Source organism: Haliaeetus leucocephalus, unplaced genomic scaffold (genome assembly GCF_000737465.1).
Source record: "Haliaeetus leucocephalus isolate CR32 unplaced genomic scaffold, Haliaeetus_leucocephalus-4.0 Scaffold144, whole genome shotgun sequence".
In the NCBI taxonomy this organism is placed as follows: domain Eukaryota; kingdom Metazoa; phylum Chordata; class Aves; order Accipitriformes; family Accipitridae; genus Haliaeetus; species Haliaeetus leucocephalus.
The window spans coordinates 1,863,426-1,890,422 of NW_010972580.1; the positions used below are offsets into that span (position 1 = coordinate 1,863,426).

General features: G+C 56.3%; 1 protein-coding gene across 1 annotated transcript; it reads left to right on the forward strand.

Annotated features, from left to right (window-relative positions):
- The first annotated feature begins 707 nt into the window (after window positions 1–707).
- Window positions 708–25,480, forward strand: ITGB3 (integrin, beta 3 (platelet glycoprotein IIIa, antigen CD61)). Its single transcript, XM_010561358.1, has 17 exons — window positions 708–942; window positions 6,200–6,285; window positions 10,624–10,816; window positions 12,836–13,088; window positions 13,601–13,763; window positions 14,384–14,545; window positions 14,703–14,798; window positions 15,010–15,099; window positions 15,485–15,619; window positions 16,045–16,474; window positions 18,750–18,972; window positions 19,167–19,258; window positions 19,385–19,504; window positions 20,563–20,729; window positions 21,474–21,903; window positions 24,173–24,179; window positions 25,470–25,480. The coding sequence occupies exons 1-15, from the start codon at window positions 771–773 to the stop codon at window positions 21,540–21,542; spliced, it is 2,451 nt and encodes an 816-aa protein (XP_010559660.1). The 5' UTR covers window positions 708–770; the 3' UTR covers window positions 21,543–21,903; window positions 24,173–24,179; window positions 25,470–25,480.
- The last annotated feature ends 1,517 nt before the right edge of the window (window positions 25,481–26,997 follow it).

Consider the following 26,997-nt stretch of genomic DNA (forward strand, 5'->3'; position numbering starts at 1 on the left):
TGCCTCAGTTTCCCTGTCTCTGAGTAGAACCTTGGTATTGCAAGGGAACAAGAGGTTTATAAAACCCCTTCAGGAGGCACCCACAAGCAGCTCCGGCATTTCAGCTTGGACAATTCCTGCGCAGATCCAACTCCCTGTACTTGCTCAGTACAGGAGCAACTTCTGAGGACGCTGAGGGGAACAAACAATACAAGTGAGAAGAAAATCAGGTCCAAATTATCTGACCCAAAGCTGAACTTCCCTCCCTTTGCAATGTCCAGGTTTATACCCAAACTGCTGGTTTCACCAGGTCCAGTCCTTGGCTGGGTCTCACTCAGCTCCCAGGTCTGTTTCAGCAGAGATATTCCTATTTGCACCAGTGCTTTGGGGAGAGGAGCTGAGAACCCACACTTTCATATCGGTATGTATTTATTTGCTCTATTTCCCCTTAAATCCTTGAACTCAGAGGTAGCTCAGACTCCAGCGGGTTTAAGACCCGCGCTGCCTTTCATGCAAGAGTTAATAAAAGGAGGGAGTGAGCAAGACTTTGCAAGGAATTAAACCCAGGCAAAAGAGCCTATGGGAAAGAGCCTGTTACCAGCCCCAGGGCTGTAGGTCACCGTACTTGCTGCCAGGGTTTATTAGGTCCTTGTCTGAGCTCAGAGAGCAAAAAGCATGAGGAGCTGCAGGCAGAGCAGGCGGGGGCACTCCCTGACTCAAAACTGAGTGACGAGCCAGCGCCGTTTCCTCCAGCCAGCCCCGTTCGACATGTGTGTCATACACCCAGACTCATGATTCATCTCCTGAACTGTTCAAAACCTCCAGCCGCCCCAGAGCTGCTCTCCATCGCTCACGGTGGGGCTGGTCCAAGCAGCCCCCCCCCGGTTCGGGGCTTGGAGAAGAAGATGGGAAAACTCTACGTGGCTCTCGGGATCCTCATGCTCTGCGTCGCTGGTGGCTGGGGTAGGTTTACAGCCCGTAGCATTGCCGCTTGCTTAAAGCCAGGTCATTTAGCGATTATGTTGCCTGTTATTTCCCAAAATCCCAGGATTTTCTGCATTCCCAGGGTCTGCGATTTCCTGGGAAAGTCGCTCAGAGGGGAAGCTGGCAGGCTGAAACCTCGGCGCCGTTCCCAAATCCAAAGCACCGCTCAAGCCGGTTGAGCTTCGGCTGGGCCGGGGCCAGGAGGGTTTCTCAAAGGTGTTACAGGGTCAAGGCATGGTTTGGTGCATTATTCTCGTACTGGGTGCGGCAAGTTTATATTCTCTACCTACGCTGTGTTTGGCTCCGGGTACTGGTTTGTAATGGAAGGACTGGGGTGTGACTTGGGCTCCGTCCTTCATAAACAGAAAATACACTGGGGGAGTTTGCAGTGCAGGTAGTCGCTGTAGCCATGTCATTTTAAGGGCATGGGGTGCATTTATGTCAGCATTGCTGTCCTGTGTTATTTTTTCTCATGCTATTTTGGTGCTTTTCTTTAAAAACTCTGATTTCTGGAATCAGGTGATTTCAGGACAAATATAGTTTGTATTTTTAAAAAGATTTCCACTGTCTGAAGCATGGAGAAGAAGCCTAGAAAAGCATTACCTCCTCCCCAGGTGTGTTTCCAGGGCTCAAAGCAAATCTTGTAACTGAAAAATGGTGCTGTGTTTTCAGCTCCTGATTTATAAATCAGGCCCATTGTTTTCGAGACCCCACTCAGGAGGTTTGGGGCAACATTGTTCTGTCTAAAGAATTCCAGACTTTGTTGAATTCCCAGGAACAGCCTGAGGCTCTGATGTGCTGCCGGAGGGAGCTGTCATCAGTACAGGATATAGGATAACCTCTGGAAGAGTTTGGGTTTATAGAGCTGCAGTTTGCAGCCGTGCAGGTGATTTCTCTGGTCCTTTGCGTGGGTGCCTGTAATCAGCTGAGCTCAGTTTGGAGCATCCCATCTCCGGGAAGATGCTGGCAGACAGGATGGTGTGGGCAGGAGATCAGCCAGAAAAGCCCAAATCCTTATGTCTGAGTCAAGCAGAAAGGCCAGAGAGGATGTAAGTATGATTTGTATCTTTATTGAGTTTTCTAAAATATCTTTATCAAGTTTTCAGTGTGCACATTCTGCTCAAATTGGCAGAGGGGGAGAAAACAAAGTGTGTGGCTGGCCCATGCAGTACATGGAGGAGGTTACTTGGAGTGCAGATTGGGGGTTGAGTAATTTTCTCCAGCCAGGGAAGGGTGATGCTCAGCCACAGATGTCTGGGGTATTTCAAGTGCATCATTCCACCTCGTTTAGGGCTGCAGCACTGCCCAGCCCCAGGCGGGTGGTTCCCATGCTGCCCAGTTTCTCCTGTTTCCCTGTATTTCATGTGCTAGGATTTCTTTCTTTTGTAAAGCCTGAGTCTTTAGGATCGGTTTGTTATGTGAGACCAGCTGATTTCGTAGTAAAAAAATGCAGCTTTTGTACTTCAGTTTATTAGTTTTTATGGCTGGAAAAACAAGCCCCAAAAATGAAAAAAAAAAAAAAAGAACCTAAAACCCACAGAATTTATTAGGCTATGCTGGGACCTTGTTAACCTTAACAGCCAGGCAGCATCCTGAGCCTGGGAAGCAGTGCTGGGCACTCACAGGGCCACAACCTGAAGGGGCTCAAGCTGCAGCATCCTCTGCTGTCCTCCGCCTGCACTTCTGCTCCTACATCACCCCAAGGCCCTCCCTCCCCACATCCCTCCCGCAAAGCCCTCCTGACACCACACCCTGCATCCAGCCATGCAAGCAGTGCTGGAAATGCCAAAATAGAGACATTTCCCCACAGTGAGGGGGGTGAAGCTGCCTGCTTGCAGCAGGACTAGCCTCATGTTTGGATGGTGATAACTGCCCTGGGTTAATCACCACTGGCGCCTGGGGGATTTCGGCCTCTTCCCAGGGGGAAGGGATGGCCCTGTTCCATCCAACCCTGGGTTAAGTGCAGCCAAAAATGGCTCTGTATGGTGCTGGAGGTTGGGGAAGAGTCCTCCATCCCCAGGCACATGTCTCGGTCATGGAGCGATGGAGACCACGAGGACCATGGGGCTGCTGAGGCTGGGGTAGACACCCCCGGGCTGGGGCTTTGGGCAGCCCGAGGGGACAGGTACTGACCTGCAGGGACCCTGCCAGGCAAAGCCACCGCTGCCAGCAATGGCAAGGTGGCACGATGTGACGGCAGACCCCAGGGCAGCCTCAGGCATGGCAGCATCCCTCCCGCAGGGACCCTCCGTGCTGCAGCCCCATCTAACCCCATGTGCCCAGGCAGGACAGCCCAGCTTGTGGCTCTCATTCCAAAATCAATCGGAAAACTGGGTTTACATCTCTAGCATGGAGGAGGAACACCAGATCAAGGACCCTTGGGCTGTGGCGTGGCGGCAGGAGGGGAGGAAAGGAAACTGTCGGGCTCCTGAGGCTGTGCACAGGCAGGAGATGATTTGTACCAAATGCTGGGGAGCAGATGAGCTCTTCAGGCCAAAGGGACAGTCCTGGGGCTTGTTAGCCCCAGAGCTCAGGTTTCGTGGCATGAGGAGGCGAAGCGGAGGCAGTCAGGGACTCAGCCGGCAGACACAAGCTTTGAAATCCTCCACATTGTGTTTCAATGCAGCTGCATCTCACTGAGACCAGGGTTAACACTGCAAAAGGGGAAACTGAGGCAGGGAGCGGTTGAGGGACTTGGCTCAAGTCACAGGGGAAACCTGCCTGTGATAGGATTTGGACCAGTGCGTCTCACATCCTGGATGCTGTTGTGAGCCCTGGGTCCTGTCCCCTGGCTGGGAGCAAGGCTGGAGCACCCACGGGTGGCAGGGGCCCTTGTCAGCTCTGCACTTCCCCAGCAAGCTGGGTGCTGGGGCAGAGCCAGGTGACTCAACCATCCTACGGCAAGCTAAAACCCACCCCTGAGGGAACAAACCCCACGCTGGCATTAAACAGGAGCCTGGGCCAGGAGCGTTGCCGGTGGTACTGGGTTCTACAACCCTGCCCCAGCCAGGGCTGCAGCCTCCGTGGCTGCGAGTCAGCAGCGGGACATGGCCGCTACAGGGAGGGACGTGAGAGCAAAAAGCAATGAAACTCCTGGCATGGGGCAGGCTGCTACCTGGCACCTCTCCCCCCATCCCTGACCGAGGGGCCACGGTGCCGGTCCAGATATCAAAGCATCAGGGCTCCCCAGGGACCTGCAGTTTCGGAAGCTGTTCCCATGTTCAGGCTCTTGGCTCCAGGGTTGGCAGCTCTGAGAGATTAATCCTGAGCACCTCGAGCTGCCAGGGCCGTCCCCATCTCCGAGGGCTGCCAGGGTAATGCCTCCCTTGCTGTCCCTGGAGGGCTGAGCCGCTGCCAGCCATGCTGGAACTGGCTCCCAGCTGCACGGCACAGCACAAATCCAAGGCACGTGCCCTGGCGCTGGGCTGCAGCCGCCGGCGCTTGGCAAAGCAGGAGGGATTTCACACGGACGCGGCAGGAGCAGGCGTGAGAAGCGGGAGCCGGCGTTGTTAGTGCCGCTGCTGCTTTCTGAAAGCCCTTTGCCTCCCCCCCGCCAAGCCCCAGCTACCCAGACCCGTCCACCGAAGGATGCAATATTGCTGTTCACACATTGCTAAGTGTCCTTGGTGCAGAAAGCACTGGCGATCAAGCTGTCACTCTTTTGAGCAATGCTAAATTTAAAATTTTTCCTACTCTCACATGCTGCAGCTGGGTATTTTGGTGTATGGAGAGAGCTCTAGGAGTTGATGCCACAACAAAGCTGGTGCTGAGCCAGGCCATTGAGGCTTAGCCTTTAGTTTAGTCCCCCTGAGTGGGACAAGCGGGGAGTGCGGGTGGCAGAGGCCCGATGGGGCACACCGTCCCCAGTGCCCTGGGGCATGTCCCCAAGCAAGCTGCTGGCCTTTGGGACAGCCACAGCGTGTCCAGCACAGCCTGTGACACCACCCTCGTACAGACACACACATCCACGACACGCGGCACGCGCAGCCGCCGTGCATACACGCACACACGCATGCATGCACACACGTTCACGCTCCCAGGCAGCATGCCAGCGGGCACAAGGGCATGGTGCCGTTGATGTGGTTCTGTCCAAAGACTTGACAACATTGTTTCACTGTTTCCTCTTTCTGCTTTGTGTTGCATTTCCTGCGGCTGCGGAGAACGCAGCTTTTTTTGCCTGCAGCTGATGGGGAGAGCCCTAGGCGGGGACGAGGGGACACGGGGTAAAGAGGAGACCCCGGCGCCCACTGCTCCGTGCCAACATTCCCCAGGCTCGCCAGGCTGCAGCTTTCCCCCAACCAAGCTGGCACATGGCTGCGGTCTGCTCTGCCCGGGGAATCCTAAAAGTCTGCCCAGACACTTGTGCCCCAGGAGGGAGGAAGAGCCGAGGGTGATGCTACCGCAGCCGTGCCCCCAGCCACTTGCCACATCGGCTGTTGGCAGTGGAAACCGCAGAGCTGCACGGTCCTGCCTCTACTGTAGGAGCTCCTTCTGCCCCAGCAGGCACTGGCACTGCCCTGGGGCCTCCGCGGGTATTTTGGGGCCCTTTTAATCCCCGCCCCCCTAGACCCGCTGGCCTCTGACCTTCAAGACTGGTGCCAGCATGCGTGTCCCAAAGTCCCCACTGCCACTTCCACCGACAGAGCCCAACCTGCCGCGAGCACGTTTCTGGACTCGTGCCCTTTCCCTCCCCTCCTCTCCCTGGGTTTGAACCCGAGCCAAGACCAGCCGCTGAGTTTAGCATCTGCACAAGAAGGCATTGACCACCCTGGCTCTGCAGCGGTGGGAAGAGGCGGCAGTTCCCCAGCTGCTGGCAGGGCTGTGGGTACCACGCTGCACCCCTGAGAATTCACCCCTTCCCCCTCCCTGCTGCCCCAAAATGTCTGTAAGGAGGCACAAAGGGAGATGTCCTCTCCCCCACCAGTGGCGGGAGCTTCACTCCAACGCATGTGCGATGTTGCAGGGATGGGGGGACCCTTTAGGAGCTGGCAGGTGGGAAATGATGCTCAGTCCTGAGCAGGATGAAGCACAGCTGGTACTGGGCCTGGGAGGTGGTTATAAAAGGGGCAGGGAGGCAGCACCTGGGTTTTGGAGCTGGGAAAGGTGTTATGGAAGAGCTCTGGTGGAATGGGGGCTGTGTCTGCTTCTGAAGCTGTTGGCTGAGCACCGAGACTTCAGCACACGTGTAGGCTCTGGGTTCTGGGGGTTGTAACCGCTCTCTGTTTTGCTGTTTCAGGGGGTAATATCTGCACCACCCGTGGGGTGAACTCCTGCAAGCAGTGCCTGGCTGTGAGCCCCCTCTGTGCCTGGTGCTCCGCGGAGGTAAGAGCTGGGGGGAGGCTGAGCAGGGCTGAAGCATGTCCCTGAGCAGGACAGGGGACGCGTAGGAAGAGACAAGCCTTTGGGTTGTGGGACGGGTGCTGGTCCCTGTGTTAAAGCCGCAAGCTTGGTCTCCATTTGTTCCCACCGTGTCTAAACATATTCCTCGGCGGCATCTGGCTCTGACCACAGCTCGAGATGCACATCATGGGGCTTGGGCTGTCTGTTCCTGCCTTGCTCTGAAAATCTACCCCTTATCTGCGTGTGTCGGTGGGAGCTACATGGAGCTGAATGGGAAATGCTGATGTTTCTGCTGGGAATTCACTCTGCCTCTCAAAAAAAATACATTTGAAAACCTAGTTTATTTTTGGTTTGATTCTTGAAAACCCATTGTGAAGCTCTGGCTAAAGGAGTTTAAAAGCTGGAAAGGGAAGGGGGCCTGGTGGGAGGAAGAGAAAATACTAATTAGAAGTTAGGGTTTGGGTTTAAAAGCCTTTTTTTAATTGGAAAGAGGTGGGGGAAGGAAAACAAGGTGCCTGGTTTTGGTTACTGAGCTGAAGAGGATGTGAGAGCTGAGCTGTGGCTCTAAAATCACCCTGTTTGGAAAGGTGAGAGCCTGGAAGATCTGCCACGCTCTCCTCCAAAAATGCTGCCCTGGAGGCTGGTCTGGTTGGGAGGTAAGAGGAATGTCCCAACAGATGGGAGAGCAGCCCCAGGGCAGAGACAAGGGGACGTGAGGCTGGGATGGGGAGAGTTGATGAAATCTCCTTCGGGGCTTTGCAGCCAGGAGCAGTTCCACCTCTGGCAAGGCTTTTCTTGCTTTCTGCTTCTCCATCCATGAAACCCTGCTTCCTCTGGCTATGGGTGTGCCTGTGTTGCCCACCAGGAATGGGGAAAAAAAACTGGGAAAAAGTGATCCAAGCTGGAAAATACTGTTGGATTGCCCCTGCATGGCCCAATGCTTTGGGGTTAGTGTGTATCTGGAGGGGATGCCTCTGCTTGCTGTGCAAGATACCACCGGGATCTCGGTGTTTGGTGTGAATAAAGATGCTTACGCCCCATCTTATCTCCTGCAAGGAGTGGCTGAAATTTGCAGCATGATAAAGGGCCTCGGTGACTGGCTGGGCTGGGCTTGCTCCTTCCCAGCTGCTGGTCCTGGGCTGGGCTGGTGTCTTGACACTGAAGTGGGGGCTGTGATGGGTTTTTTTTTTTCCTCCACATCAGCAAAGGTTTCCAAAAAAGGAAATATTTCCAGTGCTGCTCAGAGCTGTGCTCATGGACAGACGTGACGAGCAGCAAGGGAGCCGTCCTGCTGCCAGCAACCGGCCCCCAGAGAGCCAGGCTGTGCAAGCTCTGCTCAGCAACTCTTGCCTCCAACATCTGGACCACATTGTCTTAATTTAGCAAATGAGGGTTTTTTCTGTGGGTTTAATTTCCCTGGAGTGGGGGAGGTCTCTGATACTGCCCCACCCCTTTTTTTTTAAAGGAACAGTGCCCTTATTTGTGCTCCTTCTGCTCCCACTGCAGCCCTTCCCCACCCATGCTGCCTTCCTGAGGAGCCAGCGGTTATCAGTTATTCCTGTTCCATCCTGGCTTTGGACAGGAGAAGGATTGCACTGTGGTTTCTTGTGATCACTGAGTGCTGATGCAGAGAATTGAGTTTTATTTATTTTTCAGAAACCTTGACCACTCTTACCAACAAGTAGATATGCCCATCCACTCACTTTTCCCTTTGGAGAAAGTCAGCCAAGCCTTAACACTGAGACGAGATGTGGCTCTAAAATTACTTTGGAGGTTATCATGACAGATCTTCTGGGGTTTCACCCACTCTGGTTCCCTTGGAGGAAAGGTGGAGGCAAGGCTGGGCCAGGGTTTGATTTTAGAGAAGCTGCTGGAAGGTTTTAGCCTAATTTGCAGAGGCATCTGTGCTTTGGGTCATCCCAGGAGCTCTCCTGCAGAGAAGCTGATGCTGTATGTGGTTGCCTGTGAGATGAAAATGGAGATGCCCTGGGGATGCATGACTTCCCGCAGCCTCCCTGCCCAGCAGCGAGGGGAGTTTGGGGATGGAGCTGCCTCTGCTGGCACCCTGCCCAACCCTGCCCTCACTTACAGGGTTTGGAGGCAGCAATCAAGGGATAAAATCATCAGGTTTCCCATCCTGGAGGGAACTTGAGCAGATGCTGAGCTGAAACGTCCTTCCCTGCAGCGGGACAGAGGTGCCCGAAGGAGAGGTGGAGCTGGGGAGCATCTCAGCTAAGGGCTGTGGGATGGCTTGTGACAGAGGGGTGGGAACACGTACCCCCCCATAACACCTCTGTAACGGGGAGCTGATGCTGTCAGGGCTGTGCTGACAGCAAAGCGGGGTTTGCAGGGTCTGTGCGTCAGTGGATGAAGTCCCTGCGCTGTGAGTTTGGCTCTGGGTCACTCCTACATGGGGCTGTGTCCAAGTTGCTGAATCTGCAAGTCTACGGAGACTGGGGAAGAAAAAATAGACTGGGGGCTGCGAGGGCCTTGTAGCCAAATGTCCCATCAATGGCAGAAACTTTTTCCTTTGCCTTTTGTAGTAGTTTTGTTGCTTGGGAGGTTCTTGTGCATCCCGCGTCAATCATGATGTTTGGGGCTCCAGAGAAAGGGGAAGGATGCAGCCCTGGGGTTAAATAGCTTCTGCATGGGAATCTCGCATTAGGAATGATGCTGCTAATCCCATAAGGTGCTACATGGCCTTTGAGGTCCTGGGAGCTCCCCAAGATCTCCAGGTATCACCCAGGAGCCCAGCACCACAGTTAAAAACCTGTCTGCCCAGCCTGATTTTCACCCACATCTTTCCAGTGATTTCCCTGCCTGGGACAGGAATGCATGTGATGACTGATGGCATATGGAGTACACTAGGCACCTCTTCCTGCAGCAGGGAGCCCCGTGGGGTGAGCCTGTGGGGTGGGTGGATGCAAGGGAGTTAATTTAGAGGGATGACTTGTCCTCTTCACCGACAGCATGCTGTCCAGGCGGCAAGGGTGGGAGCGGGAGGCCGCAGGGGAGGAACACGCCTGCTGATGTATTTTCTGGCAATCGCTTGGCCGCTGTTTCCAGAAGGCTGTAGGCCAGCCAGGCCCTCCTGACACTGTTTGCATTTTTCTACTTGTTTGCTTAAGACACACAAATTCATTCCTGGGTTCAGCCAGCCTGAACCTCAGGGAGCTGATATCCTGGATAGGGAACTTCTCCAGTGCTGGGAGGCTGCAGCGTTGGGATCCAGCTTCCCAGGAGCAGGGAGGGAGCTGAGCCAGCCACACCAGGACTTATGCCACTTTGCTGCAGGAAAAGGCTGTGCCGGTCATCTGCTGCGGGACTCTGAATGTAGAAAGATTTGAGCTGTGAGAGGGAGATGGAGAAATCCCCTGGAGGGGAGGGTAGCTGCTGCCTGGCTGGGAACTTGCGGCAGCAGATCCTGGCAGCATTGGGCTGGGAGAGAAATTCTTCCCATATTTGTCTTCATGAGAAACTGGAGCAATGGGAGCCCTTCTGAACGTGCTGTGATAAGGGTGAGGAGCCAGGAGCTTTCTAGGAAAGGAGGGACAGGGCTGGCGCCCCATCGTGACTCCACACTTTGTGCTTCCTGCCCCTGATGAGCATTTGACGGCTTTTCCCGCAGCCCCATTGCCTTTTTGCTCTTTCACTCCTTTTTTGGTTCTCCTTTCCCCTGGCTGGCTCCAACTGGCAGGAAGCTGGAGAGCTGGAGATAAGCCTGAACTGTTCTCGGGCAGGAACCGAGCACCATTTCATCCGATGGGCTCACCCGCAGCAAGCCTGTTCCTTGCTTGCGGTGAGATTTCTAAGGGTATGTGCTGAGAAAATGGGGGGGAAAAGGTGGCTTGTCTTTTGCCAAAGTTTAGAAAATTAAAAAAAAAGTCCCAGACTCTGCCCTTTACCCCCAGCCTGCCATGTTCACATTCCACATCACCGTCTTCTAGCCACCCCATGTAGACAGGCTTTCCTTTTAGCTTTGCCAAAAACCACACCTGAGGCTCCAGCTGCTAGGAGTCAGGAGGGGGGTTGGTGGGGATGTGTTATCCATCGTTCCTTCTTGGCAGGGGTTGCTGAGCTGCCCTGTGGAGCACAGCAGACCAAAACCTCCGCTGAGCCTCAGCAGGATTTGCTGATCCTGGATCCCATCTGTTTGCCACCTCCTTTGAGCAGAGACCATGAGCTCCAAAAAGCCTCTTATCCCGGTCTTGCATTAGGTGTGATAAAGCGGGGACTCTCCAGAGAAAAGGGGGCCCTCTCCTCCTCCTCCCAGCATAACCCCAGGGGGAGCTGGCTCCTGACCATGTCCCTCTCCTGCAGGTCTTGCCGCAATCGTCCCCTCGCTGTGACCTGCTTGCCAACCTCCTGCAAAACGGCTGCGGGCAGGACTACATCGAGTTCCCCATCAGCAGCGTCACCATCCTGGAGGACCGACCCCTCAGCAGCAAGGGCTCGGGGAGCTCCACCACCACCCAGATGAGCCCCCAGAAAATACAGCTGAATCTGCGGCCGGGTAAGAGCCCCCAGACTGCTGCGGGAAGGGGAGATGCAGTGGGAATAACCCAAAGGGCTCAAGGGATGAGTGAGCCATCACTCCGCCTCACTAGCCAAGGCTGTCTCGTGTCCATCGGGAGCAAGGCCAGGCTGGGGGTTGCACCAAACCCTTTGGGAACATCCCTGATGGGCAGCCGGGCTGTCTGCAAGCTGATTTCTGCTGTTCAGTCTCTTGGCTCAATCCTGCAGTATCCCGAGGGGCAGGACGGAGTGCAACTTCGACAACGCACGGGCTTATTTTATAAAGCCATTTAGACCTTGGCCACTGCTGCTGCACTCTGATTGCTTTGGTGGAAGTCAGCTCGTGTGTAATGAGCCTTAGAGCAGCTGGCAGGGTTGGACTGCCAACAGGTCCCTGTAATTTCCCAGGCTCGTTTCAGCCAGGCAGGCTGAAATCAACTGTTACGGTCGTTTACCAGCATTGAGGAGTTTCAAGCAATGACAGGCAGGCAGCAAAACTAATGGGCGTCACTCGCCCAAGGTCACAAAACCAGTCTGGGGAACATGGAGCGAGTGGTGCCATCACTGTGCTCTGCCCCATGTGTAGCCCACTCCTGGCCATGCACTCACGGATGACTCTTCCAGTCTCAGCAGGAACAATTTTGGTTCTTTGTGCTCATGAAAGCCCTGGGGCCAGATATCAGTGGCTTATAGCACGTGGCATGCTGCGTACATCCTTGGGCCTGGCCAAGAGCAGTCCTGACCCATCTGAATGACAGCAGTCTGAAGTGTCCCCACGCAGTAGGGACATGTAACTGCTAAGTGACCCTTGCTTTATTTAGGTCTAAAGATATTTGGCAGGAGGCAGGTAGGCGTGCTGCTCTGGAGAGGAACAGAGGCACTGTGCAGTGCCATAAATCCCTGTTCCTTGGAAGCAATAGAAGAAAATCCCACCTTGATATCATCTCTGCCCAACCAAGAAGGCTTGGCACGAGTCATCTGCCTTGACTCATGAATCGAGAATAAATGCTGAAGGATATAAGTAGGACAGGTCACAGCCCATGTCCCACAGAAACAGATGATCTCTGAGCACAAAGTCGGGACCCCGACTATGTGGTGGTGCTCCAGCAATGCACCTGGAGGGAGGATGGAGCTCTTTGGACTCTCATAGATTTTGAAACTTTCTCCATCCTGAAAGTTAGAATGTGACGTGCAGGTTTAGAAGGAAATATGAAAACAATAACAATTTAAGCTCATTTAAAGCTTTTTTCCTCAATATTTGAGGTGTTCTGACAAGGCTGCAGCTGTGCCCCGGCTTACTATTTCAAAGAAGCCATTTCAAAGAAGAGCAAGAAAGAACCTTTGTCTCTTTTAAAAGGCAGAAAGAAAAGGTCAACATGAAGTGTTTTCAGCATTTTTTTTTTTTTTGAAGTGCAAAAGTCATCGAAACTGGCCTGTTCCCTAGAAAGTTCTGTCCAAGGAGGTTTTTGTTTCAATGGAAAATGTTTCACCAAAAATTTCCCAGCAAGGGCTGGGAGGAGCCAAGCGGGGAGAGGGAAGGAACAGGGATGGGGGAGGCTCCAGGAGATGCTTGGAGTCGTTGGGAGGTCAGAGAAGTCCGAAGCAGTCATGCAGCCCCTGATAATCCCTATAAGACTTGCTGCCCATATGCTGGGTGTTTCACTCGCTCCATCCAGCATGTGTCGGTCATGCTGTTCATGCAGGACAGCTTGGGGGTCAGCTCTGAGCAGGAGGATCTGCTCATGTCCTGGTAGTGAGAGGTTTGGAGAACAGGAGCCATAAGCTATATTTGCCATCTCCAAGGGGTGCACAGCATATCTCCCATGCAAGCACCCTGCCCTAAGGGCTTTGCTCCTTTGTGTCTGTTTAACTGCGACGTTCTCCTCCCAGCAGCTTTAAACCGTCTCCTTGGGTTCCTGCTGATACCGTAGGTTGTCTTTCTCCCTAGCCCTGAGGTGAGCCCCCTTTGCTTCTCCCAGGAGAGGATCTCTCACTCCATTGCCCTGTAACATTACAGATGATTCCCAGATCTTTAGTGTCCAAGTGCGTCAGGTGGAAGACTACCCGGTGGACATCTACTACCTGATGGACCTGTCCAACTCCATGAAGGACGATCTGAGGAACATCCAGAACCTGGGCACAAAGCTGGCCAGCGAGATGCGCAAGCTCACCAGCAACCTACGCATCGGCTTTGGGGCCTTTGTGGACAAGCCCATTTCCCCCTACATGTATATCTCTCCTCCAGAAGCCATCACAAACCCTTGCTATGAGTAAGTCCCAGGCTGAGGGAGTCCTGTAAGGGCCAGAAGTTAATGGGACATCACTGGAACATGGCTGGAAATCCATACCAATGGATTTCAGCAGGGAGCTGGGTGCCTGATTTTGGGTAGGGTTTAACCCTTGCTGCACTGCGTGTTCTGCTGGCACAGGGAGGAGGAACAGGTCTATACTGAAAGTATCATTGTGACTGAAAAGCTCTTAAGGGAACAAATGATTTTACACCATTTTTTCAGGAAGGATGTTGAGGCTCAAAGAAAGTGGCTCCTAAAAATCCCAGCAGGACAGAGACTGGGAGCTGACCTGAGCCCAGCACCTCTAGAACATGTGATTGATTTTTAAAAGGTCCTTCACCAGCCTCAGACTGTGTCCTCAGGCTCTTGGGGTGGTTGGGTCCCTCCAGTGCATCCTGGACAGGACCATGAGACGTGGGATGGCTGTAGGGTGGGGATGGGAGCTGGAAGAGCCCTGCAAGCCTTATGCCCTGACTGCTCTCCTCCTGCAGGATTGGGGAAACCTGCTTGCCCATGTTTGGGTACAAACACGTCCTGTCACTCACGGATGAGGTGACCCGCTTCAACGAGGAGGTGCAGAAGCAGAGCGTCTCACGGAACCGCGACGCACCCGAGGGAGGCTTTGATGCCATCATCCAGGCCACCGTGTGCGATGTAAGGGGCAACAAGGCCTGGCTGGGACTGCAAGAGGGTCATCAGGCTGAACCTGGTGGGTTGGCAGAGATCACCCACTCCCACAAGGACAGGACCGTAAGCCCTGTGGAGCTGCTGCAGGGCTCAGATCTCAAGAGGGTGAACATTCATCTAGGACATTTCTAGACCAATAGCCAAGGCAAGGGTAGAGCAGGACTCTTATGTGGTCCTGGGAGGAGAGAGGAGCAGAGCAGGTGCTTGGGAACTGATGCTGATCCCATGTCAGCCCTGCAGTAACCAGCCCAGAAGGGACATCTCCTGTGCCTGCACCTTGATTTTGCTGGTAATGGGAAGGGTTACATCCTTTAGTCATTAGCCATTGATTAATGCTCTAGCAAATTAAAACCTGTCTTTCACCTGTACAAGCAGCCCATGCCCACCTGCTGGGCTCCACAGCCCACACACCCCTCACAGCACTTCCCTGGGAGAGCGATTGCCCTTGGTTCCCTCTGCAGTGGCAGGTTGGTCCCTACAGCCAAGCCATGACCCGGGGTGGCAGCAAAGGCAGTAGCAGGGTGCTGGTACATGGGGCTGCCCTCGGCACATGCTGCCGCATGACCGGGAGCTGCCTTTCGCTGCAGAAAGAAATCGGCTGGAGGAACGATGCTTCCCACCTACTCGTCTTTACCACGGATGCCAAGACCCACATCGCGCTGGACGGCAGGCTGGCGGGCATCGTGCAGCCCAACGACGCCAAGTGCCACATTGACAAGAATAATTTCTACTCTGCCTCCACCACATTGGTAAACCCTGACCCACACATGGGGTTGGGGAGCCCAGAGCTCCTGTTGAGGGTCCCCATGGGATGGGAAAGGTGGTCCAGCCCTGGTTGGAGAGTGTGATGGGGACCAGCGTGGTTGGGGGTACATGTTCTTAGGGTATAGCCTCTCTCTTCCCCAGGACTATCCCTCTCTGGGCCTGATGACTGAGAAACTCTCACAGAAGAACATCAACTTGATCTTTGCTGTGACGGATACGGTTGTTGGCCTCTACCAGGTAACAGCTGCTGTGAAAAGCCACCTTCGTGGGGGGCTGGTGGGTCCCGAGGAGTACCCTTTGCAGCTGGCCATGGGTGGCCGGACATAGCTTGGTGGTCTCCTGTCCTATCAAAGCTCCTTGGGAAGCTCCCATGTGCCAGGACAGGGTTTGGCCCAGCCGTGGCACGTTCATGAGTCACGAGCAGACCATGCATATGATATTTCTCCAGAACTACAGTGAGCTGATCCCAGGCACAACCGTGGGCACCTTGTCCAGAGACTCCAGCAATGTCCTGCAGCTCATAGTGGACTCCTACGGGGTGAGTGTGCAGTGTGATGGCCCCACAACAGCTCGCTCCCTCCCAAAATAGCCACTGCTTGATGCTGCAAGCAGCCCACACAGATTTGTTAGCTCCCCGAGCATCCTCCCTGGGCCAGCTGTGAGCATCTGCCTCCACCCACACGTGCGAAGACCCTGGGGAAGGGAGATCACTGTGTTCGCTGCCTGCCCCTTCCCATCCTCGAAGTCATTTCCCTGTGGAAATGACGTAGCCGAGCCCTGAGAAAGGAAAGGAGCCAACTGCTCTGAGTCTGTGCACGTGGGAGCATCGCTGCGGCGTAGTGGCTGCTTGGGAGGACCCTCCCCGGGACTGAGTCCTGCCCAGGCTGTGCTATCTTCTCCATTGTTTCTCTATCCTCCCCCAGAAAATCCGCTCCAAGGTGGAGCTGGAGGTGCGTGACCTCCCTGAAGAGCTGTCCCTGTCCTTCAATGCCACCTGCCTCAACAACGAGGTCATCCCCGGGCTCAAGTCTTGCATGGGGCTCAAGATTGGGGACACGGTGAGGATCCTGTTCGTGGGCTTCTTTTTTCTCCCCCTCTATGTAGCAGCACTGCCAGTTTGTCTGATGTTCTCCACCAGCTCTATCTGTTTGCCTGGGTGACACAGACCCTGTAATCTTTGCAGTGGAGAGAGAGGTCCAGCTGGGTGGGTGCAAGGAGGAAAATGCTTATTTGAGTCTGCTGGATGCAAACTCCGTGGTCCTCTAGCTGAGCCCAGGCTGCTGGCCACAGTGCATGGGATTTAGCCTGGTTACTGTGGCAGGGAGATGCCCCAACCCAAACCATGCTGGGACAGCTTTGAAAAGCCCAAAGAGACCTGGTGGGTCCCATTTCTGGGTTCCTTAAGCTTGGGCATGGACTGGAGTGGGTACCCCAATACCGTGCTGGTGGTACTGACACCCAGACGCACCCCTCTGCCCTCCAGGTGAGCTTCAGCATCGAGGCCAAGGTACGGGGGTGCCCGCGGGAGCGGGAGAAATCCTTCACCATCAAACCTGTGGGCTTCAAGGACAGCTTGACGGTGGTGGTGAACTTCAACTGCAGCTGCTCCTGTGAGAGCCAAGCCGAGGCCAACAGCTCGTCCTGCAGCCGAGGCAACGGCACGCTGGAGTGCGGCGTGTGCCGCTGCAACCCCGGACGCCTGGGCTCGCACTGCGAGTGCTCAGAGGAGGAGTACAACCCCTCGCAGCAGGATAACTGCAGCCCCCGGCCGGGCCAGCCCCTCTGCAGCCAGCGCGGCGAGTGCATTTGCGGGCAGTGCGTGTGCCACAGCAGCGACTTCGGGAAGGTGACGGGCAAGTACTGCGAGTGTGACGACTTCTCCTGCGTCCGCTTCAAGGGCCAGATGTGCTCGGGTGAGTGCTGGGCTTGGATGGGGGGCAGCTCAGGGCGTTTATGCTGCCTGAGCTCACGGACAAGGGAGATACCAGCTATTTTGGGGCTTGTCCCATGCGTTGTCCCCACCTCTGGCTTGCTTAGCCGTGGCTCTCTTTGGACTAGGTCTGAAGCGATGCTGGGGGAATGATTCCCTTTTTGGCAGCTGGTATCACCTTCTGTGCCTGAGAGCTGTGGCAGGATGATGGGCTAGGGGGTTAAAAGTAGACCTCTGTCCTGGCTTAGACTCAGGAGTCCCATCAGGGGGGCTGGTGGGCACCCGGGGAAGCAGCTCAGGGCTGTGCAGGGCAGGGACCAGCCGGACCCTGCTTGAATTGCAGCCCCTGACACATCAGAGGTATTGCTCTGCAGGAGGAAACCCCAGGGTGGAGGGAGAGGGGTGGGGAGAGGCAATTTTTATCCTCCAACCAGTTCTTGAAGACTCCCCATTGGCAAAAGAGGTGGGGAAGCAAATCCTCCCCCTCACTGGTCTTATGGCATCAGCCCTCCTGAATATTCATCTCTTCCATGTGCTACCAGGCTCCCCCACTCCAGGCCCAGCTGCTGCTGCTCTCGGTACTGGGGAGAGAGGGCCAGATCCTTGGGTATTCCTCCCATGCCAGGGACTGGGGAAGGAGCCCCTCTCTGCAAAACACCCATCCCAGAAGTGGTTTCACATGTCCTGATGTGCCAGGGCCTCTTCCCCATCAGGAGCCCCCATCTATGGTTTATCCCACCTATGTCTCCAGTAAGCACTGGAGGTCTGAGTGAACCCCAGTGTTCTGCCCCATCTCCTGTCTTTTCAGGGGATGTGAGAGGGGTGGCAGTGCCTGGGACTGGGGCATGAAGCTGTGGCACATCCCCTCCAGGAGCAAAAGTGATTCAAGGGGGGAATGAGAGTGGGGGTAGCCACCCTCTTTCCCATGCCCAGCCTCCCTCCGTGAGCCCAGGTGAGGCAGCTGCTAACAGCGCCAAAAAAGCCACCCCTTTCCTGCTGCAAGCTCAAAAATCACCAGGAAAACTTCAGTGGCTAAAGCTGATCCCACTGTGCTGGAGCCCAGCCTGGGTGAGATGAAACCTGCTGGCCAGATGACACTCAGCTCCTGCTCCCCAGTGTCCCCCAAAATGAGTTTTTTCGGACCCTGCCTGCCCCCCCAGCCCAACTTTATGGCTCACAGCTGCCTCTGTGCTGCTGGGATTGATCCTTTATCTTAACAGCCTGCTGATAACCGAGGTGGAAGTGCTGGGATTTTCCCCCACCCTGAACAGTCGGTACCCTTGGTGCCCTCAGGGAGCCGGGTGCCTGTCCCTGCTCTGGCTGCCCGTTTGCACAATGGCAGGCAGAGGGTGATGATGAAGCATTCCCCCCAGCCTGGGTGAGCTGTTAATTAACCTGAACTGTGTGACCCTGTTGGCATCAACCCCGTCCCAGTCCCACTGAGCCACTGGAAAAGCCCCAGCCTCCCTGTCTGTTTCCATGCCTTGTCACCCAGCGTGGCACTATTTTCCTGTGACTAAGCCCTAGTTCCTCATTAACAGGGTTACACATTTATTTCTCATGCTGGTGCCCCCGAGGCCATGCCCGGCCGATACCCCGCCGGGATCAGTGTTCCCGACGTGCCCTGGTGCGCTCGGGGCTTGGGACAGGTCGGCGTGTGCCGGCTCCGCGGCATTTCCACCACTCACTGGGTCTTGGTTTTGAGCTGAAATCAAACCACAATCCAAATAGCTCCAGGCTTTGGCAGGATTTGAGCATGTCTGTCTGTCTGTCTGATTAAACCAGTCTCGGCAAGCATGCAGACCTTGTCGGGCTTTTCCCAGCAGTCGGCTTCCCCTGCCTGGTCTGGGGCTGGGAAATGAGTGGGATTTGGGGGGTTTGACCAGATGTCCTGACTCAAGCTGAAATCAAAAGCCAAAGCTTGACTAGCTCAGAGACTGATCTGATTGAGCATCTCCAGCTGCTGCTGCCAACCTGCCAGAGCTGGGGCAGCTCAGCCTGAAATTTGGCAGTTTTTTCTTGTTTGAGTGGAATCAGAGGAGTGTTGGGGACGTGGCAAAGGTTGAGGTTTGATGTGAGCTGCTGTGTGTCCCACCCCAAGGACGGTGGAAAGGTGTTGTCCTGGATGGCTTGTCTGCCTTGCTATGCCCACAGAGGTAGAGCTGCCGCTCTGGGTACATGGGCATCCCATATGGGTGATTGCTAATGGGATCTGTGGGGACACTTGAGGGTCCTAATGCCCTCTGGGTTGTCCCCAGGCCATGGGCAGTGCAACTGCGGGGACTGTCTGTGCGACTCAGACTGGACCGGCGACTACTGCAACTGCACCACCCGCACCGACACGTGCATGTCCAGCAACGGGCTGGTCTGCAGCGGCCACGGCTCCTGCATCTGCGGCAAGTGCGACTGCACCCAGCCCGGCTCCTACGGTGACACCTGCGAGAAGTGTCCCACATGCCCGGACGCCTGCACCATCAAAAAGTGAGAAAGGGCAGACAGCTGGGACAGGTTGTACCCCATCAGGGAGCTGGCAGCAGTGGTGGCAGGAGCTCTCACCGGCTGCAGCCCAGTTGGGTTGGGATTGCAGTGATTTCCACAACCTGTCACTGAAAAGCGTGACAGTTTCCCCAGGGAGAGCATGGAGGAGCTCATGGTACCTCCCTTCTCTTCCTCAGGGAGTGCGTGGAGTGCAAGAAGTTTGAGCGGGGAGCGCAGCAGTCCTGTAGCCGCAGATGCCGCGATGAAATCGAGACAGTGCAGGAACTGGGTAAGAGCAGAGACCCAAACCCCTGCCCTAAAGTGTGGAAATCTGGGGGGCTGTGTACGCCATCTGCTTTCCCTCTGTGTGTGCATCCCCCCAGCACGGGGGGCTCTGAGCCTCTCGCTCTGGCAGGTGACAGGGGCAAGGACGCTGTGAACTGCACCTACAAGGACGAGAATGACTGCGTGGTGCGGTTCCAGTACTATGAGGACTCCAGCGGCAAGTCCATCCTCTACGTTATCGAGGAGCCTGGTAAGACCTGGCTGCCGTGGTCAGGCTGGGGGGATGCAGAGCATGCCGTGCTGGGTTTCTGTGCTAAAAGGGCGGATTTTGAGTACCCTTTGTACATCCCACACCAGCCAGGCTCACAGGGCACCACGGTCAGGGGCTGAGCACGGTTAAAGAGCTGCTTTGTTCCCTGCTCTGTGTTACTGGCGCTGTGATTTCCTGCCTCTGTCTCCCATTTCCCCACTGTGTTGCTTGGTTGTTCCACTCCCCCATTGAAGCCAAGGATGGGGGCTCAACTTTCCCACCACCCTGATCCTGTTTCTGACTCCATGGGTGTGATTTTTCTCAAGAAGCAGATAAAGATGGCTCCCATTAGCCAGGCGGGAGCAATGCTGAGATTATGCCCCAGGGCAGGGATATGGCAGTCCTCCATGATGCAGAGCAACCCTGGGGTCTCCAGCAACCTCGAGGTCTGATTTCCAGCCGAGTCAGGGGCTGCGCAGCCACGAAAGCAGCTGCCAGCTCTCACTACAAGTGCCTGCCATCGGCAGGGCTGCAGCCCACCCTCCCTGGCCCCCACGCCTGGAGGGGAAAGGCAGGCGAGGGTTGGGGTGGCTGCACAGCCCCGGGCAGCATGTGGGGGGAGCAGGGTGGCTGCTGGGGTTCGCACCGGATCCCACCACCCCAGTTTGCCGGTGTGGTGTTGATGCCCAGCCAGAGAGCGGGGGCGGTGCGGGGCATCAGTGGGGCTGGTGGTTTGGGGACAAGCTTCCACCAGCCCAAGGACTTGGTCTCTGGCATCGTCCCCCATCACAGGGGGGACCTGTGATGCCCCTGACCTGGACTGCTCCAGGCTTGGGGGCAGACCTCCACCCTATAGACAGGAGCTCGAGAATCTTGCCACAAGCACCCCATGGATGGGATCCTTCTTTATAGAGCCTGCTGTGCTCAAGGGTGGAGGCTCCTGCTCCCTGACAGGGAAGGATGAAGCCCTCCTGAGACCAGAGGAGCTCCATGTACCCATGGCCAGGCAGCTCTGGGGGTGCTGAGTCCCCCCAACCCTGTCCTCCTCTTTCTGCCAGACTGCCCGAAGGGACCGGACGTCCTGGTGGTCCTGCTCTCAGTGACGGGCGCCATCCTGCTCATCGGCCTCGCTGCCCTGCTCATCTGGAAGCTCCTCATCACCATCCATGACCGCCGGGAGTTTGCCCGCTTTGAGGAGGAGAAGGCCAGGGCCAAGTGGGACACGGTGAGGGCCAGCAGGTTGGGTGTGCCGGGAAGAAGTCCTTGAATCCCACAGCTGCTGGGTTGAGTGGATGCAGATCCCAGTGCTCCCAGCAAGAGAGCCCAGTTGCTCTCTGTCGTCCCAGGGCATGGTCCTTAGGGACCAGCTTGCCCTATCTCTCTCTGAAGCATGGCACAGTGTCACAGGCAGGACTCGGGGTGACACTGCCAGCCTGGACACCCCTTGCCTGAGCCCGCTGCGGTGCCAGGGGCTGTGCATAGGTGATAGCAGATATCCCAGATGATTTTCCCACCTCCTGCATATTCCAAGCACTTGTCACCAACGTGACCCTCTTACTCACTGCCCACACCAGTGTTTCCATTCCATGAGTGAGGCGGAAGGTCCCTACTGCCACGGGACGCTGGAAGGGCTGAGGCACCCAGAGCACAAGAGAGGGGGCTGGGACAGTGCCTGTCACCCACCTCTCCTCCACTTCCCACCTCCCCAGAGGGAAGGGATGGGGTGGTTCTTTCAGGAGGCCTCTCTGCTCCTCAGCTCCTGCTGCCTTTCCTCTGCTCCACAGCAGCTTTTCCCTGCTCTCCCCCATTAAACCTTATGGGAAGCCATTAAACTGCACAGCCAAAGCCTTGAGCGGAGATATGGATCCACCACTCAATGCTGAAATGTTGCCTCGATTTCCCCAGCTGTAAAGTAGAATGAGTGCTGATGCCAAGCACAAAGTGATGATGCTCTTTTTCCCCCTTCTAGGGCAACAACCCTTTATATAAAGAGGCTACATCTACCTTCACCAACATCACGTACCGTGGGAACATGTAAGGATGCTGCACCCAGTACTGGCCGTGGGATTAGCCAAGGATCCGTGGGATCTTCTGGAGTCCGGTTTACAGAAAAGCTTGTGTGTGTCTGCGTGTGTGAGTGTGTCTGCGTGTAATTTAACAATCCCTCAACTGCCTCCGAAGCCCTGTTGTCCGTCACCCCACTGTAACTGCAGGGACGTGCTTTCCACGGCAAACCTCTCGTTCTTACCTCAGTGGGTCGCCTCGCTGGAGCCGGTGGCCCCTCCATACACTGAATGCAGAGAAATGGGACTTTCTCTGCCTGGCGAGTCTGTGAACTGTTAGGTGCTCATCGGGCCAAGTAGATTTTGGGAGCAGCTGCTCAAACCAAATGCTGAGCTGTGGCGAAGCTCTGCCTGCTCAGAGAGTCCTCTCGTGCACTGGACAGATGCGATCCCGCTGGGTACAGGAGCCATCTCCCTGAGGGACAGAGCAGCTACACTCACTGCCAGCAGGCAGGAGCCACCGCATGGCTTTGTGGGTTGAGGACACCACTTGAGCAACCTGGCAGCCCCACGCTTCTTGCAGCCACACGTTTCTGGCACTGCTGTGGCCCAGGACAGTGAAAAGCAAATGCCCTGGCATTGCAGTGCCCTTCCTCATTCCCTCCATGTGCACACATTTGCACCACCAGCCAATTCTATGTAGCATCAGCTGTGCTGGTCCCAGCTGCAGCCTGGCTCATCCCCTGGGATAGTGCTGAGCATCTCGCGTCTCCCTCCACCATCTCCATACCACAAAGCACATGGATGTGCAGGCAGCAGCCTGGGGAGGGTCGTCCCTTGAGCCTGGCCACCTCTCTCCCTTTTCTGTGCTTTTTGGGCTGTGTAACTGCACCACGCTTGGTTTTCCGTGTAACTCAGGGTTCCAGAAGAGCAGGCAGGGTTCAGGCCACGTTCTGCTGCCTGGGGCTATGTATCACCCATGGATTGTCCTATGGGGAAAAACAAAGAAACATCCTAGTAGCGGAGTTTGGCTGGAACGGTGCTGCTGCTTGGTCCCTGCCCCAGCCAGAGCATGATGGCTCTATAATCCCTTTGACTGCATCAAAAAGCACCAGAGACCTTGTGCCCTGAGTGGGGCTGGCCCCGAGGGCCCCAGCAGCATGTTGGCTGAGCTGGTGGTGTCTGTGTGTCCCTGTTCCCTGGCTGGCCTGTCCCCAGCAGTGTGGGAGCAGGGGCAGGGGGTAGGTGCTGGGGCTGAGCCCCGGAGTGGGGTGGTTGGATGGGCAGCACCAGAGTGGGAGTGATTCACACCACAAAAATAAAAGTAAATAAAAAAACCCACTCAAACTACTAACAGTGGTCTGTGCCCAGGTTTCCTGTCTTGTGGGCAGCCCCTGGCACCCCAGCATGACTTGGGGAGCTGGTCTGAGCTGAGATGGGTTGAGGGATGGCAAAGCCAGTGCAAGCGGGGCTGTGGGCCCCCATGGGGGTCTCTGCTCTGTAACTGGTGCCTTCCTGGGGTTAGATAACACATTGGGGGGCATAGGGTGGGCCAGAGCCCGCTGCAGACTGTGGTATGCCTGGTAGCCACCTCACTTCATTGCAAGTGGGGTGAACCCCAGCAGCCCCCCATCCTGCCCCGCAGGTCCCTGTGAGCCCTGCAGTCTGCTGGAGAAGCCCCCAGAGGACGGGAGCTGGGCTGGAACCACTGCAGGACCACCCCAGGGTCAGCTGGGGTCTGGGCTGAGGGTGAAGGTGCTAAACCTGGGAGCAGGGACCCGCCTGTGCCCCCAGCACCCAGCCCGTGCACCCACTCGGCACTGCATCGCACAGGGCTGCGGGGACACCCAGCGGCCACCCTTTAAAGCAGCATTTGGGGACCCCAGGAGATGCTGGAAAAACTATTTGCCCGGTTCTCCAACAACTCCCTGGGCCACAGGGTGCCCCCCAGCCCACGCAGTGTGTTCAGGCACCTGGGGCAGCGCTCAGTGCCCCCAGCTGCACCGAGCAGGGGGTCCAGGTGGGTGTTTCCAGCACCCAAGTGGGCTCTGGGGTCGGTTTGAGTTGGGCTCAGCTGGGTTTGGCCCCGGGAGGAGCATTTTGGCTGCAGGGTGGGCTGAGGGGAAGGCAAAGCAGTGTTCAAGGCAGACCCTGGCTGCAACACGAAGGAGCAGGATGAGTCCCCCGAGCTGGCTGGGGCTGCCCCAGCACCGAGTGAGCTGGGGAGGGAGTTTGGGTCTCGGGGGTTTTGGCTGATCCCTCTGCGCTTGCCCTGAAGCAGCACTCGGTTTGGGCACCCGCTCCGCAATGCTGCAGAGCTCGTGGTGCCGCAGGGGTGCGGTGCCAGCTCGGAGTTCGGGGCAGCCACCCCACCCCAGGGTCGTCCAGCTTGGGAATCTGCCCCGCTCCCTGTGCTGAGCCCGGCCAGCACGGCTCCTTCCCATGGGACACATCCAGCCTGCACAGGGGCTGATCCTGCTCAGGGCTACGGGCACGGCACAGGGCCTAGCAAGCAGCAGCTGGAGGGATGGAGGCACAACTGTCATCGGGTCCTGGGTGTTGTCCCCATCCCCATGCCTTAGACACCCCATCAGACCCCATCGGAGCCTGTCGTAGCTTGCTGGTGGCAGGGAGCAGAGCCTGGGAATGCCACCAGTGCCACCAGGTGCTCTGTGACATCAGGGAGAACAGGGACAAAGAGGTGACACCAGGCAGCGAGCTTGGGGACTGTCCCGTGCCACCTGGGTGCACCCGAGGCCACCGGGGCAGAGGGTGAATCAGCTGCAGGGTCCCTGGGGAAGAGCAGGGGGTCATGGGGTGCTGTGGAGGAACCCAGCTCCGCAGCACCCTCTTGCTAGACAGCCCCCGGCACTAAAGTCACCTCCTGCCCCACCACAGACACAGAGCCCCGGGTTGCATCCTTCCCAACCGTATCCTCAGCCACAGCCCTGCTGGGTGGGAGACCCTTGGGTGTCAGCGGGGCCCCCCGGGTGCCCCCTGTTCGCAGCAGGGCTGGGACGAGGAGGGGATGGACCCCAGCAAGCTGCCAAAACCCTGCAGTCCCGCAGCCACCGAGGCTCAGCAGCAGCCCCCACCATGTGGCTCAACAGAAAGTCGGGACACATCTACCTGCTCCCAAGCCCCATCGGCCCCCAGGAGGGTGTCCTCACCCGGCAGGACCTCCACATCCAGCCAGAGTGCCAAGTCCTGCAAGAAATCCACATCCAGCAGGACCTCCGAGTGAGTGAGGGGGTGCCTCCTTGGATGGAGGGAGCCCACATTTGCCCATGTTTCGGTCTCCTTGTTTTCCCCGCTTGTCCTCAAGGCAGAAAAGCTGCAGGACGGGAAGGGGAGGGTGATAGAGGATGATGCCAACATTGCAGGGGGGCTGCCCTATGGTGCACGGTACTGATGGCCGAGACGTATCCACCCAGGCAGGCAGTGTACAGGAAGGACGTGCCGAAGGCAGATAAAGCAATGCAGGTGAGGGTGGGCAGCACTGGCCCCCACGCACATTCGCGTAAGTTCTTTTGGAAGCACGCCTGCACCCCAAAACTATGTGCCCATCACCCACGTATGCAACCCTCATCCCCAGGGATGCAGCTGGGTCATGCCAGGGGCTGAGTGTCTGTATATTCTCCCGGGAAGCACAGACAAGGATTTGGCTGCTGGGAGCATTCTGGTGTGGCCCAGCCTGGGGTAAACTCCTGCACAGGAGCTGGGGACCCTCCAGAGATGGAGGACTGGACCCTCCCAGAGCCCCCCAGATGGGGGCTACCGCGTCCCTCCCATTCCCATCCCTGGGCTCAGCCCATGCTTGGACGGTGTTTGATGGTGTGGGTGTTCTCGGCCCCAGACCCCCTCTTCCTTCGAGGTGTTACAGAAGGAATGGCTGCCACAGGGCAAGAAGAAGGAGGAAAATAAGTACATGAGCGATGACCAGGATCAGCCGCAGCAGCGAGCCTCAAGGGCCAGCAGTGCCACAGAGAGCTGCTCCCAAGCATCGCAGCGCAGAGCCCCCAGCCCCCCCGAGGCAGCTGTCACAGCCCAGAACAGGTAACGCAGGGACCGCCCAGGGTTGAGCCAGTCCCACTCCTGCGTCTCCCCCCAGGGTGGTCTGGGCCCCCCCAAGGCAGAGGGATGGGTGCTGGGCAGGGTCGTCTCACACGTGTCCGTCTGCTCCCTTGGTAGGAAGAGCATGTCCAGCCTCTGCGTGAATCTGTACAACGCAGAGGGAGAAGAGCAGGATGAGGCTGTCCTGCTGCTGGAAGGTAACCCTGCTCCTCCCCATCCCATTCAGCTGTGTTTGCTCCTTCGTGCTCCTCTGAAATCCTCTGTCCCACTTCGATGACTCCAGCACGCCGGAGAAACCAGAGCGATGCCACCTGTGTGATTTGGGCAGATCATCTCCGTTTCCCATTGAGCTGTGGGATGAGACAAGACCCCTGTTTAGCTGAGTTCACTGCCCCTTGATGCCAGTGGGCATGGCTGCTTGCAGGATCAGGCCCATGACCTTGAGGACCAGCTGCTGGGAGTCTGGAGTGGCTTTCCTCCCCCCCCCGCCCCAAAATCAGGGCTGTGTCGCTGTGCTGGCCCGCGTAAAGGAGTGTGAGCAGCCAGAGGTACCTCCTGGGGCAGGCGGTGGAGGTGGTGGTTGCTCTCAGCTCCTTGGGAGAAGCCATTTGCAAGCAGTAATAACTCCAACTCTGCTGAACCTGCAAATTTTGGGCTGGGTTGAGGCTTTTGGTGTTAGGGACCACTAGATGGTGGTGTCTGTATGCGCTCGGTCAGATGCTTTCCACATTTCTGTGCTGCTTTCTGATCAACTCCCGCTGCAGACAGGGATCCCCAGGGAAATTTCCCCCATGGAGGTTTCCAGAGGGTGGGAACACCCTGCAACCCATCGCACAGACACAGCTCCTGCAGCAACGCTTCAGGCTGGGGTTCTTTTTAATGCTACTTTTATTCCTGGAAGCAGCGAAGTGCTCCCTCTTCTTGGACCCCATTAATACATCAACTCCTTTTGCAAACTGATGTCTGTTAATAAATCCAAGAATCAGCAAAGTGCTTCCTGATGCAGCTAGGAGCTGACATAAGATGCATTCTGTCCCATTCACAACCCAGAACTGTGTTTTCCAGGTCTCTAGGAAATTTTCTGAAATGAAACACATCTCTCCTTTGTAGGGAAGCAGGTCAATGTTGGAGAGGTGAAGTCTCACCTACACCCAGTGGAAATCCACTTACCAGACCAGACTCACAGGGAGGCACGGGAGGACGTGGCTGTGGATGGTGAGTATATCGGCACTTCAGGATTGTTCAGGATCTGGAGCATCTGCTGGGCAGAAAGCTTAAGACTTGGGAAAGAAGAGGAGAAAGAGCTGGAATTAAAAAAAAGCCAAAATGCTGACATTTCCCAAGGCACAAAATCACAGAATAATTCAGGTTGGAAGGGACCTCAGGAGGTGTCTTAGTCCAACTTCTTGCTCGAAG

What these genes read in the sequence shown, in the direction of transcription:
- ITGB3 (XM_010561358.1), top strand. Translation starts at nt 771, where the DNA reads ATGATTCATCTCCTGAACTGTTCAAAACCTCCAGCCGCCCCAGAGCTG. An exon ending in GTGCCTGGTGCTCCGCGGAG is followed by an intron (nt 6,286 to 10,623) that starts GTAAGAGCTGGG and finishes CCTCTCCTGCAG; the next exon opens with GTCTTGCCGCAATCGTCCCC. An exon ending in TCATAGTGGACTCCTACGGG is followed by an intron (nt 15,100 to 15,484) that starts GTGAGTGTGCAG and finishes ATCCTCCCCCAG; the next exon opens with AAAATCCGCTCCAAGGTGGA.